This window comes from Trachurus trachurus, assembly GCF_905171665.1.
Source record: "Trachurus trachurus genome assembly, chromosome: 21".
Classification (NCBI taxonomy): Eukaryota; Metazoa; Chordata; class Actinopteri; order Carangiformes; family Carangidae; genus Trachurus; species Trachurus trachurus.
Window position 1 is genome coordinate 28,787,275 of NC_139899.1, and position 17,277 is coordinate 28,804,551.

The 17,277-nt window shown below is 40.2% G+C and overlaps 2 protein-coding genes across 2 annotated transcripts in view; both read left to right on the top strand.

Moving 5' to 3' along the window:
* itgb5 (integrin, beta 5) overlaps positions 1-17,277 on the top strand; it is a 168,599-nt gene that overhangs the window by 86,661 nt on the left and 64,661 nt on the right. The window lies entirely within an intron of this gene.
* tnfaip6 (tumor necrosis factor, alpha-induced protein 6) lies at positions 6,087-16,531 on the top strand (the record flags this gene model as incomplete). The annotated part of the gene is made up of 6 exons (XM_083996704.1): positions 6,087-6,186; positions 7,718-7,855; positions 9,318-9,479; positions 14,987-15,215; positions 16,264-16,304; positions 16,410-16,531. The coding sequence occupies 6 exons, from the start codon at positions 6,087-6,089 to the stop codon at positions 16,529-16,531; spliced, it is 792 nt and encodes a 263-aa protein (XP_083852830.1).

A 17,277-nucleotide genomic window follows, 5' to 3' on the forward strand; every position in this document is an offset into this window, starting at 1 on the left:
CGGCTAGCAACATAAACACATAAATCCAGCTTCAAAGGCCAGGCTTATTAAAGTTAAACGTAATTCTCTGACGTGTAATGCAGCTAAATTAATCATACAGACAGAAGGATCATTAGGATGTTGTGTCGTTCAGTATGTTTTCTTTTTAATCTAAATTTCTGAACTTTAATGTCAATGTTCTATGTGAGCTCTGACTTTCCATTTATTGCTGTACACGTTCAAAAATGATTTACTCGAACTCATTGCCCTCAATGCAGACATGAGGTCAGTGGTAGGCTATAAATAATTTCATACACTTTTATTGTTGTTTAATCCTGATACATACTCACTCCGGGGCGCGTAACCACTTAGCCCTCCACCACTTGTTGGACGCATGGAAATGATGATGAATCTCCTGTAAAGATGCAGTTGTAATATACAGTGTGTCACAATTACTGCGTCTGAGAAGGACTTTCCATGTGTGGGTTTGAATGGGAGAGGCGCTCGGGGAATTAAGACGGTACAGGTCATTTCCTCCCAGATCTGGAACCAATTCAGGACAATTTTACCCAGCAGTCATCAGTGCGTAGTATGTGTTTGCCCTCAAACATTAACCTGTGTTTCTCAGAAAAGGACATATCATATTGCAAACTATTGCATTATTTACAAATGCTGCATGTGTTCCGAGCTCAATGCTGAGAAACAATGAGTAGTTTTATAAGAACCCACGTGTGTATTTTTTTCCCCCCACAGAGTTACGTTATATTTGAGAACAAATCATCTTATTCATTGAGAAATTGATCATTTTAAAGACTTCTAACACGACTAAGACTTGTAACACTATCAGTGTTTCACTTTAAAGCAGATATCAGTGGAATGTTTTTGTTAATATAAGTCCTAAATAGTCCTATTTTCCGTCAGCAATCACTTACATGAAGTATTTCAGCCTAAACACGAGTCTCTCCGTCACTCTGCTCTGCTGTAACCCGAGGAGAAAATTTTCCTTGTGGGATACAAGTGTTATCCAATGAGGAGAGAGAACGGCATGAAGGGCTGTGTGTGCAGCCAAGGGATGCGCGTGAATGTGGTGACGTAGCACGAGGACCAATTGATGCCTGACAAGGGCGGGGGCTGCTAACTCATGGTGCGTTCAAAGAAACTCGTACTTTGTGTTTTTCCTTCCTGTGAAGTCAAACCAGTTCGATCTGGTACGAGTTCACGGGTCGGAAGTTACGAGTGGCCGTTATAGGGAACTTTCACAGACAACAGGATGGTAAAAACACGAGCTACGGGTTACCTGGAACGCTACCAAGTCGTAGTTGTGACTTGAAGCTGTAACTTACGGTTTCAAAAGCCTGCCTTGAACGCAGCATTAGCCGAAACGGCCGTGAAGCTGATATCTGCTTTAAGTCCATCCGGCATTTGTGAAAGCAAAGGTTTAAACATGTAATAAATGGTGTGTAACACTATAATCTAATTAATGAGTTGTTTCTGCTGTAGCCACCAATTAGTGGAAACTGCTGTATGGACAGATATTGAGTGGAAATATAGTAAAAAACACTTTTTATATCTCTTCATAAGGCTTAAATATCACATGGGCAACACAACCCTCAATGACTCCAATGTAACATAAACAGTATTTGATGATTTATGTTAAAAATTCGAAAAAAGAAAAAGTGAGATAAGATGAAACTTGTAATAACAAGCAATAGCCTATAATTTAAAGCTTTTTTAAAAATTACAAACCAAGCATAAGTGTGTACATTTTAAATACCGTTTGGTACACAGGTCTAACACTAAGATGTAAATACAACACCTAAGTAAACTTATTAGTAGTTCCCTACCAAAGTGACACTACCAAACATGGAAAAAACTGAAATGTCAGCACTCACGACAGAAACTTGAAACATTTATTAAACGCGTTTCAGCCCTTGGCTTTCCTCAGCGTAAATGAGCTGAATGGGTGTAGCCCATATATAACATTTAGGACCTCCCTGAATAGGCTACCACCAGCTGGCACGAATCAGTCAAACAATTAATCTTAAATATTCACAACATGACGAAGATAATACAACGAGTGGCCAATAGGTATTCGGAACCTACAATACAATTAATAAGATGACCACCTTCAGTGTGTGACTGATATAGTAAAATATGAAGCCACCTATCTACAAAACCAAATATATCACATGGTGAACATCACAAGCAAGCATCAAACATCATGGAATAAGAATCAGGTAAGAATAATTGTGTAAAAACAGTATACAAATAATCAAAAAGAAACGAAAAAAATGGAGAAAATACATCCACAAGTGTGAATCCTCTCAGCAGGAAGACTCAGTGGTAACCTACTACCAAACATGGAACAACATCAGCATTAATTTAAAGTTGTGTGTCTGGCAACTTTTTTTAAATCTCATTTTTGCTCTCAACCAGTGATGACGTCTGACTTTTAAACTCCTTAAAGGGATAGTTCACCCAAAATTGAAATTTCACTCATAATCTACTCACCCTCATGTCAAGTTTCAGAGTCCTCCGTGGCTTCTCTGAGTTACAGGGGGTCTCAGCGTAGCAGTGCATGTCCATATAACGGTTGCAAATGGATACCAACTGTCTTCGTAACAAAAAGACACACCAAAAAACATCCAAATACCTCCATGCTGCTCGTATGTAATGTCCGTCTTGTATTGAAGCCCCGAAAAGCGAAATTGTCCCGAAAAATATTAAATAAGTCTATATTTCAAGCTTGTTTTGTAGCGGAAGCTTCTCGAAGCTCCTCTTCCTGGTTCCCCACAAGCTTGAAATATAGACTTGTTTAATTTTTTCCGGGACAATTTTGCATTTCGGGGCTTCAATACAAGACGGACATTACATACGAGCAGCATGGAGGTATTTGGATGTTTTTTGGTGTGTCTTTTTGTTACGAAGACAGTTGGTATCCATTTGCAACCGTTATATGGACATGCACTGCTACGCCGAGACCCCCTGTAACTCAGAGAAGCCACGGAGGACTCTGAAACTTCTCCCAGCCCTTAGTCCACATGAGGGGGAGTAGATTATGAGTGAAATTTCAATTTTGGGTGAACTATCCCTTTAACAGTCCTCCAGTGTTCAGCAGCTAAACAGATTCTTCTGTTCTTGGGAGTAGTACTGTATGTCTGACCTTGAAGTTTAAATGAGGTTTAAGAAAATGCTGAAACAGAAATAGAACTGAAATTGCTTATCATTACTTTGCTAATTGTTATTTTTTACATTTCAAAAGTTGATTATTAGTCTTAAATCCAAATAAAACTTGCTCAATATCTGATCGAAGGTTCAACAACATATTCTGCTCTGGACTGTGGGGACTCTGTTAGGAAACACTCAGTTTGGTTTTTACACAATTACTGTATGACGCTGTGGGAGACACCTCACATCTGGAAACAACCTCACACATGGTGCTGTGTATTATTGCCCTTTCTCCTCAACAATGCCCTCCTACCCCACCCACCCCCTCACCCCTCCTACCCCCCCACCCCTCGCTGTGGCCTGATGTTGAGCAACTGTGGTGACGGGACTTTGCGGGGAAGCTGAGGAGGCCTCTGGTCTTTAAACACAACATCAAAATGATAAAATGATGATGCAGCGTTAAAGCATCATAAGGTTGCGTCAGTCAGTGTTACTATATCACCATGACAACATGTGAAAGAGTTCACTCGAGGTGTGGACCCCCTCGTAACTCACCACAGGGCCTCCGACCTACATCACAGTCACTGTTCTGGTAACTCTCAGTGACTTTTCCCAACAGCTGCTGAAGCTGAACAAAAAAAAATCATTTTAACAGGAAGACACCGAGGCAGAGACTTCATTTACAATATAGGTGAACAAAAGATGAATTAAAAATATAACAATTAGTGCATTTACATCTGCAGCAGCTGTCCTTGTCCCAGAACGTTACGAGACAGAGTTGTTTTAGAGGTAAATGCAGAGACTACTTGCCGAAAAACTGCCCCCGACGGGAACGCGCATCAGCGGTTTTGCATGAATTTCCCTCTAAAACAACTCTGTCTGGTAACGTTGTGTTATTATCTCATAGCGTGGTGAATGCGCAGGTCACAACTTGTCCACCAGAGCGTTTTGGAGTTGTTGGATTGTGTATTTGATGAGTTTGATGAGGGAAACCAAGAAATCCCATGAGCCTCCGTAGCGTAGCTCTGAGCAGCTCACGGCTCTGCTCTGCTGTTCTAAAAATAGCTTGCACCGACAATTAAAGGTAACGAACCAACTGCTATGACTGTAGGGATTATGGCAATGGGCCAATTTGCCAAAATGTTTAACTATCCCTTTAAAGGACATTTTAACATGGGAGTCTATGGAGACTGACTCAGAGCTGGAGACTCACTCTAGTGGTCAGAAGAGGAACTGCAGCCTCAGAGGTTGATATACTCGTTGACACTCAGGCGTTCACACCAACCTCGGGCTGTGATTGGTCGGTTCTGTGGAGGTGAGAAAGGAGCCAAGGACTTTTATTATCTAATCACTTTTATTAAACAATATTACATCCACCCACCTTCCTCTGAGACAGGAAGCTCCATCTCCACCTTCCAGTGTCTCACCCTAATTCTGTTCAACCTGTCTGAACCCACTTTCCGAGGCCCACCCAACACCGACGGATGACGTTCACACCTCACTGTTAAATTTAGAGTTTTCCAGAGTTTTCGAGGACTTAAGACAGAACATGTTGGAAAAAGCAGCTGGGCTGGTTTCAGGATGTCCAAGGCCTTGACTGTCTAATGTCTATAGGCGTTGGGCGAAAATTCAAGACTGTTGGAAACATTGGAAACAATGACGTAGACGCCCACAGTCGCTTTCTGATTGGCTCTCAGCAGCCATGACAACCAGAGGTAAAAACAACATGTATGGTATGTCACTAATATATATAAATGTCACTCTTTCCTGTAGCTGTTGTCCAGTTGAATTCAGCATCTTCAACTGCATAGTAAACCATCTGCCTCCTGTTTGCAGCTCAGTGTGTGTGGACCTGAAGTTGTGCAGCTGAAACCATTAACTCAGCAGCAAAAAAAGCTCCAGAGCCGGTGGAGGAGACCAAACCAGAGCTAAAAGGAGAGAAAAGAGGAGGTGTCAGCGTCCTGGGTTCAAATCCTGACCCAGGCCCATTGCTGCATTTTATTCTCTCTCTGTGTCTTTCTCTCTTTCTCTTCAATTATTGTCTCTCTTATTTATGTTTTATCATGTTTTATTGTGTTTTTATCTTTTACAAGCCTATTGCTAAATTTTATTGTTGTTTTTAATCTTCGTGCATTAGTCTCCAAGTCATTCTTCTTGTTTCACTTATATACTTTTTCAATTAAAATGTAAAGCACTTTGAAAGACATTTATTTGCTTTGAAAGGTGCTATATGTATAAATAACATTTGATTGATTGAAGGCTCTGTCCATATCACAATAAAAACAAAAACAGAAAAAAAGCCATAAAAGTACAATGAATCGAATTTCTACCAAGTATATTGAAATCACAGTAAAGAATGAAATATTAATTAAAGTTATGCTGACATTATGCACATCAATTAAAAACCAGTAATAGCCTACAGTAGCTACATGCACACCTGCCCTAATAGGCAGCTTTATCTTAGTAGTAAGAGCTGTTCCAGATTCCAGATGTTCCTGTTTTAGCTTATCTTTATTTATTTATTTTTATCATTGTTGAGTTTTTTTGTAGATATTTTTGTGGATTTTTATTGTTGTTTTAGCCTATTTCTTGGGTTTTTCTTTCCTTCCCCTTTCACTTTTCAACTTTCAACACTGCTCAGCTGTAAATAAAGTCTCTATCTCAGAATGAGATAAACGATGAATGAATGAATCAGTGAAATGATTTTGCAACTCCATACTTTTTTTTTTTTTTTTTTACCTCTTGATCCGGGTACTTCCTCCTCCACCTCTGAAGACCCGGGCCCTGGTCGACCTCCTCCTCCCTCCCTCCCGCCTCTCTCTCTCGGGGATCGGCCCCGGTCCGGTGACGGTGACGGAGCGGTAGCTGCGCTGTATAAAGCCAGAGGCGGCGGCGCGAGCTCCTGGAAACATCTGGCCAGCACCCGCAGCAGCTGCAGGATGCGGCTCCTCGCTCTCCTCTGGACCTTCGGCTTCCTGCTCAAAGAGGCGCAGGCGTGGGGCTTCAAAAACGGAATATTTCACAACTCCATATGGCTCGGTGAGGATCTTCTGTCTTTTCTTTATTGCTGGTTGTAGGTTAAAAAGTTGTCGCACTTCACCTTGTTCTCCATTGTGATGAAGCGACCGGTTATAGGCTAAATATTTACACAACTAACGCTGTTTTAACTTTTATTTTTCACTTATTTTTTATTTTTCAGTTATTAGGCTACAATGTGCAGTTTTTAATCATCAGGCTGCTGATTAAATGTAACTGAGCGCTGAAGTTTAAGATCTTCTCATGTGCTGTGGGAACTTCATGTCTGTGTGTTTTATTATGCACAGTCATCACAGCATCTTCACATAAAAGAAAAGAGAAAAAAAAGTTGTGTGAGTGGAAAAAATAGAGGATTAATGGTCTATATGCAGCCGTCCAGCAGCTTCAAGCCTCAGTGCCAAACCTGCTTGTTTATGACCTGGCTGTGGCTGAGTTCTGCACTGGGGCCAGTAAACATGAGGGGCTGTAGTGTGTGTGACTTCATCTGTGCAGCTTCAGCCCCCCAAAAACACAAAACACAACAGATATAGTTTGATTCATTCTGTTTCTGTTTCTCTGAGTGTTGATTATGAATGTTGGACAGGCTGCGTTCAAGCACCTCTCTCACTCTACACACTGTTTGTGTTTTTACGAGGTGAGAGTGGACGCCTGCATGCTGCATGGAGTGTTTCATATTATGACCTCACTTCTCACAGCGTTTACCATTATTCATTCATCTGCTCTCCTCTGTTCTGTTGCATTATCGCTGAGCTCGGGTTCTGCAGATTACAGCTGCTGCACAAAGAGTTTGAAGAATGTGTAATGTTTTCTGTTAATTAAAGCAGATATTGAACTTGATAGATAGATAGATAGATAGATAGATAGATAGATAGATAGATAGATAGATAGATAGATAGATAGATAGATAGATACTTTATTAATCCCGAAGGAAATTCATCTGTCAGCTGCTCCAAACATTCTGAAAGAGAGTACTTAGCTAATGCAGACAGATGTAGCAATAATATAAAAGAGTAAAATAAAGAATAAAATCTACCTATATATATACACATATACAAACTATCACCTATATTTTGTATATGATTAGTGAATGAAAACAGGACTGAAACAACAGCAGCAGCAGCAGCAGCATGAAAAAAAACTTCACAAACTTCGTCATTTACCACAGAATCGACAGCCCAACTCCTGTTGCATGACGAGAAAAAGCAAAAAAAAAAAAAAAAAAGTCGACATGTGCAAAAGCTCAAGGCTAATTTTCTCAGTCCCTCTGCCTAGTTTTGCGGTCATGCATGCGTAAAAGCCCAAACAGGATCAGCAGAGGACTCCCCGCTGAGGAGCAAGTGACCACATTGTTGACAGGCGTCCAAATACGAAGCACAATGTCACACAGTTAATTTGCCTCCATGGTTTCGACTCTAGAAACACTTGTCACCGGCTCGACTGCAGCTCCACAGACCAGGGAGCTCAGTTTCTCTCGCTGCAGGTTTGTTTCCCCTATGCAGTTAAAACAGCTTTTGTTTTTCCGTCTCTTTGACAGAACAGGCAGCTGGAGTTTACCACCGGGAATCGCGCAAAGGGAGATACCAGCTGACGTATAAAGAGGCCAAGGCAGTCTGCAAGTACGAGGGAGGGAGTCTGGCCACGTACGAGCAGCTGGAGGCGGCTCGACAGATAGGTCTGACTGCACTGCAGCAACACATCCACTACATGATGATGATGATGATGAGGATGGAGAGAGTCGTAACTCAACCCTGAGCCGGTTTAGTGTCATTGCTCACGATCCATTAACCTCCCCAAAAAACCGTGACCACAGTTGTGTTTGTCTTAGCTCTCTCCCATGAAATAAAGTCTGCACAGACGTTGAGTGAGTGTGTGATGTAAGTGAATGCTTTTACAGAGATACAGAGGTTTATGTGTGTTGGCAGGTTAAAGGTCAGTGAGGGAAACTCTTTCTTTCCACGAGAGCTTCTTCAATCCAAACCTTAAAACTCTCCCACTATAGTGCCGTTAAAATACGACACCTTTAACATTTGAAATCCAGCTACCGACTCTGGCATCATCACCGCCTGCCACCGAGGCCCCCTCTGTTATCTGGGCTCTGACTGAGGTCTGCTCATTGTAACTCCACACCAGACTCTGACTGGAGCCGTCGCCACGAATGAAGTAAAACCGACAAAAGAGAAGAGAACAAAAACTCCTTTTAATGCTCTGCAGAAGCTCCGTCCTGGGCTGTTCTTCTCAGGGGGGCTGTGGTTGGCAGAGAGAATTTACAGAACGTTTTATTTTATTCTGCACAGATATTTCTTTTTTTATGGAGCCAAAGATAGTTTTATGTATACATGCTGGTATATACATACAGTATAATGGGCTAATTAACCCTCTAGGTGCCTGTAAATGCTCCAATCTGACCCCTGTTCCTTTACTTTGAGGATGAGATGTCAATATAATTTTTTTTTCCTGTGTAAATATGTTCAAAATTCAGTTTTACTGGAAGTCACGTAATCCAATGGGGCTGCCACCCGGTGATGTCACAATATGCAAATTAGATGAGTATATTTACTCCCATCACAAACTTTAGGTCATTATGAATATTTTTCTCATTTACACCATAGATTTATCTCTCACCGCTTAAAAGCTATAGCCTTGTGAAATCCTGAAATCCAAACTTAATATTTTCCCAAATAAACTTGGGCGCCTAGAGGGTTAAGCAACACACATGGGTATAAAACAAGAGATATGGAAAATTCCCAGAGAAAAAACAATGAAGAGAAAGAGTAATTGAGAAAAAATTGAAAAAGGAAGGTCATAAAATAGTTCAAGAGTCACAAATTTTACTACATTTATATTTCCCCAACCGTATCAGGATGGTTAACTTGTGGGTCTGTCTCAGCCCTGAGTTGTGTCTGTAGGTTTTGTGCAGGATGACATATTATATACAACCTGAGACTATTGAACTCGCTTCTACAAGCCTTTTATCTTCGCACATCTGGATTTTTTTTTTCAATGGAAACATCCTCAAAGGTTTTATTTCGAAAATCCTCTGTAAAAAATGGGGCATCTGGGAGTTTTTGAGAGTTTTTGGTCGTCTGTTGGGGCCCTTGACAGCCAGATGTTTTTCTCCTCTTATTCTTCTTCAGGTTTCCACGTGTGCTCGGCCGGATGGTTCGACAGAGGTCGGGTCGGTTACCCCATCGTCAAGGCCGGAGCCAACTGCGGCTTCGGGAAGGTCGGCATCGTCGACTACGGCTACAGGCTGAACAAGAGCGAGAAGTGGGACGTTTACTGCTACAACCCCGACTGTGAGTTCGCAACATTGTTCACCTTCTGTACGTTGTTAAGTCCTGTTTGAAAAAAAATTGCGCACATCTGTAATTTTAGATAACGAAAGAAGAAAAAAGTTTGCAGCAGGTTGTTATGTCCCATAGTTACATTCTGTTATTAGGTGACACCTAGTGGCCGTAGTGATTATGACAGGAGCAGAGGGTAAAAATTGCGGTAACGTAGTTTAATACTACTGTCTTTTCATAGTCAGTTTGTGGATCTGTTTTAGTGAGTTTTTGTCTCTTCATAGTGATTTTGTGTCTTTTTTTGGTAATTTTATGTCTCATAGTCAATTTTTGTGGATCTTTTTAGTAAGTTTCCACCTCTTTAAGTGGGTTTTTGTCTTTGTAGTCGGTTTGTATCGTTTTATGGTAATTTTATGTCTTTTTGTTGTCAGTTTGTGAATCTTTTCATTGAGTTTCTGTCTCTTTTAGTGAGTTTTTGTCTCTTCATATAGTGATTCTGTGTCTTTTTATGATAGTTTTATGTATCTTTGTAGTCAGTTTTTGTCTCTTCATAGTGATTTTGTGTCTCTTTGTTGTCAGGTTTTGTCTTTATTAATGAGTTTTTGTGTCTTTACCATATTAGAATACCATATATTACCGCGGCCATGTCCCGCCCCTAAACACTTCTAATTGGTTGAAAAGTACATGCTGCTTCCTGTTGACAAGCTAGTTAGCAGAGAGAAAAGAATATGAGCGAATTTCTTTCATTGAGATAAAATAAAAAAATATTAATACTCCAAGATGTCAAAAACGGCAACCAGGAAATGGAATCTAAAAATAGCGCCAGAAGTTTGTTTACATCCCTCGATAATTAGATTATAATTAGATTATTCTGAACCAATAGAATATAGGCCTACTCGCGATAAAATCGTTCCGATGCATATCAGGACACTTTCGTGCAAGATTTCGTCGCCGTTTAGTTCACTCGCTGGATGCGGAGACAAAGAGACAAAGAGGAGGTTATGTTGGAGAAAAACCACCATGTTGTTATTATCGTAACTATGACAACACTAATTTGTTTATTTAAACTCAAATCTTTTTTTTTAACGCAACCTAACCAAGCTAGTATGACTGTTATCATAGTATCCATGGCGCCCAAGGTATACGGCACTGTTGCTTCATTATGCATGTTTATTGTTATAACCATGACAACCACAGTCCCCTATACTGTAGGCTACGCATGCTGGCGTAGGGTTTGTTGTTCCAGCGGTTGGATAAAGGTGGTAACGAATGTGTAAACTCCAACAGATAATGGGAAAACAACACTATAAAATAACAAGCATGATGAAAAAAGTCCTTGAGATCGTTGATTTATGATACATTTTAAGTGAAATTCAGGTAATTAGAAGAATCAGTGTCACTAAAACATTAAAAACATCAACAAAGGTGTGTTTTAAATTCTATATTCTCGCCCCTTTCACATCATAATAGGAGTTTGATTATAAAAATGTGATTTACGGAGCAGTTAACAGTTAAAACGCGGCACCGTCGTAGTGTTTGACTGTTTCATTGGAGGTAAAGCGTCTGAACAAGAGCGTTTGGCTCAGAGCCCAAAACAAATTTCCCTTCGGGACAATAAAGTACAATCCAATCCAATCCAAAGAGGAGCGTCCATCTGTGTGGTCGCAGAGTTAAGTGATGATGAGTGTGACCGTGGTTAAAAGAGTCACGAGAGGTTAAGTAGGAGTCATCAAGTCTGAGGCTGCACAGACTCACTCTGTGTCGTCACGATGAGTCAAGCGCTGCCACCACCACCGCCGCTGCTGCAATCTCAGTCAGTCGCTGCCCTGTGACTTATCTCAGTCGCACCGAGAATAAACCGGCAGGAAGCGAAGGCAGCTCCAGTCTGGATAAGATGCTGGTGGAGAGGAGGAGGAGGAGGAGGAAGATAACAGAGACAGTCAGCCACTTCACCAGCAGATATTTGAGTATTAGTGAACTTTGGAAAATAAAAAGTTGAAAGCAAAGCATGAAGCTGCCAGAAAAAAACAAAATATATACTGTAGGCTATACAAACAAATTCAGCATCAGCAAAACTTTATCGTCCATTACAAAGACATGGAAATATGTCTTTTATGTGGCGTATGGGTAAAAAAATAAAAATAAAAAACCCAGAAAAAACAATCACACAGGGATTATGTGAACACTGGCCCAGGGCAGATACAGGATGAAAGCTGCTCCACAACCTCCAATACACAAAACGACTGTAAACTGTGGTTGTTTTATGTCTCATGATGGAAATTTGATGTCTGTTTGTAGCCAGTTTGCATCTCTTTGTTGTCAGTTTGTGTCTGTTTGAGTGGGTTTTTGTCTCTTCATAGAGATTTTATGTCGTTTTATGGTAGTTTTATGTGTCTTTATAGTCAGTTTGTGTCTGTATAGTGAGTTTCCACCTCTTTTAGTGAGTTTTTGTCTCTTCATAGAGATTTTTTGTCTTTTTTGGTAATTTTATGTCTCTTTATAGTCAGTTTGTGGATCTTTTTAGTGAGTTTCCGCCTCTTTTTGTGAGTTTTTGTCTCTTCGTAGTGATTTTGTATCTCCTTGTTGTCAGGTTTTGTCTTTATTAATGAGTTTTTGTGTCATTGCACAGTCGGTCTGTATCGTTTTATGGTAATGTTATGTCTTTTCATAGTCAGTTTGTGGATCTGTTTTAGTGAGTTTTTGTCTCTTCATAGTTATTTTGTCTCTTTTTTTGGTAATTTTATGTCTCATAGTCAATTTTTGTGGATCTTTTTAGTGAGTTTCCGCCTCTTTTAGTGGTTTTATATCATAGTGATTTTGTGTCTCTTTGTTGTCAGGTTTTGTCTCTATTTAGGCTATGAGTTTTTGTGTCTTTGTAGTCGGTTTGTGTCACTTTATGCTAATTTCATGCCTTTTCATAGTCAGTTTGTGGATCTTTTCAGTGAGTTTCCACTTATTTAATGGGTTTTTGTCTCTGCATAGTGATTTTGTGTCTCCTTGTTGTCAGGTTTTGTCTATATTAATGAGTTTTTGTTTTCTTTGTAGTCGGTTTGTATCGTTTTACAGTAATTTTATGTCTTTTTGTTGTCAGTTTGTGAATCTTTTCATTGAGTTTCTGTCTCTTTTAGTGAGTTTTTGTCTCCTCATATAGTGATTTTGTGCCTTTTTAAGATAGTTTTATGTGTCTTTGTAGTCAGTTTTTGTCTCTTCATAGTGAGTTTCCACCTCTTTTAGTGGGTTTTTGTCTCTTCATAGTGATTTTGTGTCTCTTTGTTGTCAGGTTTTGTCTTTATTAATGAGTCTTTGTGTCTTTGTAGATGGTTTGTATCATTTTATGGTAGTTTTATGTCTCTTTATCATTGAGTTTCTGTCTCTTTTAGTGAGTGGTGGTTTTTCATATCTTTATCGTCAGTTTTTGCCTCTATTATTAAGTTTATGTCTCTTTGTCTTCTTATGGTAACTTTTTATGGTAACTGTATGTCTCTTTATAGCTGGTTTGTGTCTCATTGAGCTTTCATCTCTTGTTTCGTGTCTTTTGACTTAGTTCCTTGACAAGAAATATTAACTGTGACTTCATACAGATGTTTCCTCTCAGGCGGCCCCCCCTCCAACCCCCTCCCCGTCCATTCTCACAGCACATAAAGTAAAAACATATTGAATAGAGAGGATAATTATCATAATTTAAAGCTGTTCAGGGAACAGCCAGGTCCATATGTCGGCCTACAGGTTTCAGTGCTCAGGTCTATTGCTGCTGCTTTATAATAGAAACTGAACAGAATAAAGAAGTATCATTATCATATTACTATGAAAAACATGTTAACGAAGCAGCATGTGTTTCAGTTTCCACTAACTCCTATAAAAATATGCAACTCTAAATGCATCATTGTGTCCGTCCTACTGGAGCAGTGAAACAAAACTTTAAAGTTGAGTTTCGGTTGGACACAAACATGACGTAATTGTTTAGAGCAGCTTTAAACTCAGTTGTAATAGATTTGTGATCAATACATGAACCCAGCAGACTCAGACTCTTTAGCGCTCTCTGCTGGACACAAGATGCCACACACACATTGTCTCCCGGTCTCTCATTGATCAGCTCTGGAGGTCGAGTCTCCGTCCACATCAGACAAAGCTGGACGTCGGCTTAACAAACGATTTCAAACTAAATTCATTTTCATCTTCAGACCCCTCCAGGTTCGTCTGGTGGGTAAAAAAAAAGCTTTTGATGCCGTTGTCAACCGGTCTCCACATGTGTGTTTGATTTCCTTTTACTCAATAGCTGGATTTCTTTCGGTTTATTCTGAACAGACAGACCCCCAAACCAAAAATACTTCTCGTCTACAGTCCCACCCCCTGATTAAAGGAGAACGCAGTCTGGCCTGAGAACATAAGACACCAAATTTACCCACGTCCCTGAATGACTGTGTGGTGCAGAGCAGCTTTTCACTGTGGTTAGTGTAAATGTGTGGTAAATTAGAAAATATACGGTGTATGTATGTAAAGTGTGGTCGTCCCCTCCAGGACCTGCACCAAAGATCCTTTATACAGAAGTGACCACATTGAAGGCAGCGACCTTAGTATGAAATGATTTACAGCTCCAATGGACTTTTATGCAGCAATTTTTTATATAGCACGTTTCTAGTCTCCACAACCACATAAAGTCACATTCACCCATTTTAATCTACATATGGCATATTTATGTCAAACCCAACACACTAATGACACATCTGGGGTACGTTTTGGGGTTCAGTATCTTATCTGAGGACACTTCGCATGTGGACTGGAGGAACCAACCAGGGATCGAACCACCAACCCAGTGGTTAAAGGGATAGTTCAACATTTTGGCAAATCTCTATAGTAATAGCAGTAGGTTTGTTACCTTTAATTGTCGGTGCAAGCTATTTTTAGAACGGCGGAGCAGAGCTGCTAGCTGCTCAGAGCTACGCTACGGAGGCTCATGGGATTTCTTGGTTTCCCTCATCAAATACACAATCCAACAACTCCACAACGCTCTGGTGGACAAGTTGTGACCTGCACATTCACCACGCTATGAGATAACAACAGAACGCTACCAGACAGAGTTGTTTTAGAGGTAAATTCAGAGACTGCTCGTCGAAAAACTGTCCCTTAAGGCAACGCGCATCAGCGGTTTTGCATGAATTTCCCTCTAAAACAACTCTGTCTGGTAACGTTCTGTTATTATCTCATAGCGTGGTGAATGTACAGGTCACAACTTGTCCACCAGAGCATTTTGGAGTTGTTGGATTGTGTATTTGATGAGTTTGATGAGGGAAACCATGAGCCTCCGTAGCGTAGCTCTGAGCAGCTCACGGCTCTGCTCCGCCGTTCTAAAAATAGCTTGCACTGACAATTAAAGGTAACGAACCTACTGCTATGACTATAGGGATTATGGCAATGGGCCAATTTGAACTTGAACAAATGAACTATCCCTTTAGAGGAACTCATTGTATTTCAGATCCAAACTCTGATCTCTACCTTGTGTTGGTTCTCGTGTCTTCCAGCTAAGGAGTGCGGAGGCGTTCTGACGGACCAGAAGAAGATGATCCAGTCTCCTGGTTTCCCTGACGAGTACCAGGACGAGCAGATCTGCTACTGGCACATCCGGGTCCGTCTGGGCCAGAAGATCCTCCTCCGCTTCCTGGAGTTCGACGTGGAGGACGACACGGCGTGCATCGCAGATTACCTGGAGGTGTACGACAGCTACGACGACGTGTCGGGCTTCGCCGGCAGGTAAAGGAGCAATTGATCATCAACCAATCAATCAGTTTATAAAGTCATTATTTCATCTGTAAAATGGCAGGAAATAGTGAAAATGTCCAATAAAAACCAACCAGAAGTTGAAAAATTAAGATATTCAAGAGAAAAACTAAGAAAAACAGCAAATTCTCACTTTAAAGGATAATTACCATTTTTTACAATCTGGACCTTATTTCTAGCATAAAATCTGATCATTTCCTCACCCAGATAACTTTGGTGTCATTACAAGTCGTTCTGACGAAATTAGCTCCAGCCGAGAGCCGCGTATATCCGTATAATGGAGTCTACAGGGCAGCAGAATGCAGCCTCTAAATAACACATTATCTGCCGCGAAACTCCTTCATTTCACCAATATTTAGTTCTGATAGGCTAGTGCTATTCCCCTCTGAGTCCGGGGTTAGCTGTTATCAACATCCGGGGTCTGTAGGTTGACCTACTGACCTCTGACCTGGATGATGTCATCTCCTTCTGATAATAATCATTCTGCTTCGGCATTCGGGTCCATTTTTACCTCAACTAGCCGGAGCTTTAGTGAGTCCAGGTTGAGGAGAGGAAGCCTGTGGAAGCTGAACTTCATCCAGCTGCTCATTTTGTTCTGACAAGTCGGAAACACGCAGAAACGAACCGTAGCATTTAGCATTAGCTAGTAGGTCAACCTACAGACCCCGGATGTTGATAACAGCTAACCCCGGACTCAGAGGGGAATAACACTACCGTATCATAACTAAATATTGGTGAAATGAAGGAGTTTCTCTGCAGATAATGTGTTATTTAGAGGCTGCATTCTGCTGCCCTGTAGACTCCATTATACGGATATACGCGGCTCTCGGCTGGAGCTAATTTCATCAGAACGACTTGTAATGACACCAATGTTTTCTGGGTGAGTATGGCTACTGTAAATGATCGTATTTTATGCTACAAATAAGGTCCAGATTGTAAAAAAAATGGTAATTATCCTTTAAAAAAGTATTTTTGCTTGAAATTATTCAATGTTTGATCTGAATTTCCTTTTTGTTTTCAGGTTCTGTGGTGATTATTTACCAGACGACATGATCAGCACAGGTGAGGTGTCAACGTACAATTTTTCTATGTTGCTAAAACAACAGATTTTTGTCTAACTAACTGATGCATTTTTTTTATGTATATATATTTTTGTGTGTGTTACAGGAAACGTGATGACGTTAAAGTTCCTGTCCGATGCGTCCGTCACCGCCGGCGGCTTCAGGCTACAATACACGGCCTTTAATGCGTCGATGTTCTCACACAATCACACCCACTACTTTCACTGACTGATGGTTTAACACACTGATGTAATCCTGTTGCTGTATTTATAATGTCATTACCTCGTTTACTGTAATGAATGAGTGTTTATAGCTCATTAAATGGATAATTAAATGAATAAACAAGGTCATTAAACTGTGCTGAACTCTGCGATGTCGTTCTTATGTTATAGAAACAACCCCGACTTTTTCCACACAATCCAGAAAACAAATGTGGTTTCTATTTATTCACTTTATAGTGACTTATCTCTGCATCTTTATAAGCCATAGAAAGTTGTTATGCTACTGTATGTATTTGAAACTATACCGGAGATATAATTGCATAAATATAAAAACAAAGATGCCCTATAACCCTAATTTAAATGTTAATTTTTCAGTGGCTGTAAACTTGTATTGAGTGGTTTTATTTAGGATTATTGTTTTCTGGCACTGCCCAGTTTTCATTGGCTCAGTTACAGGTTCTTATTGTGCGGTTTGTTGCATAATGTCTGTACAAAATAATTATCTTAGTTCAAGACACACAAATTTTACATTTTCCAGTTTTTCTGAATACATTTCTGGCATCATCAACCTGCTGCTTCCTAGAAACACCTTGAATTACCTTATTATCACTGCTGTTAATATATATATACTTTTAAAGTTTCTTTATCATTATTTTTTACCCTTATAAACTGTATGCCAGATATGAAATTTACAGAAAATGTACAAAACTAATCTAGACAAACACACAACTTAAGAGACATTTACACAGACAA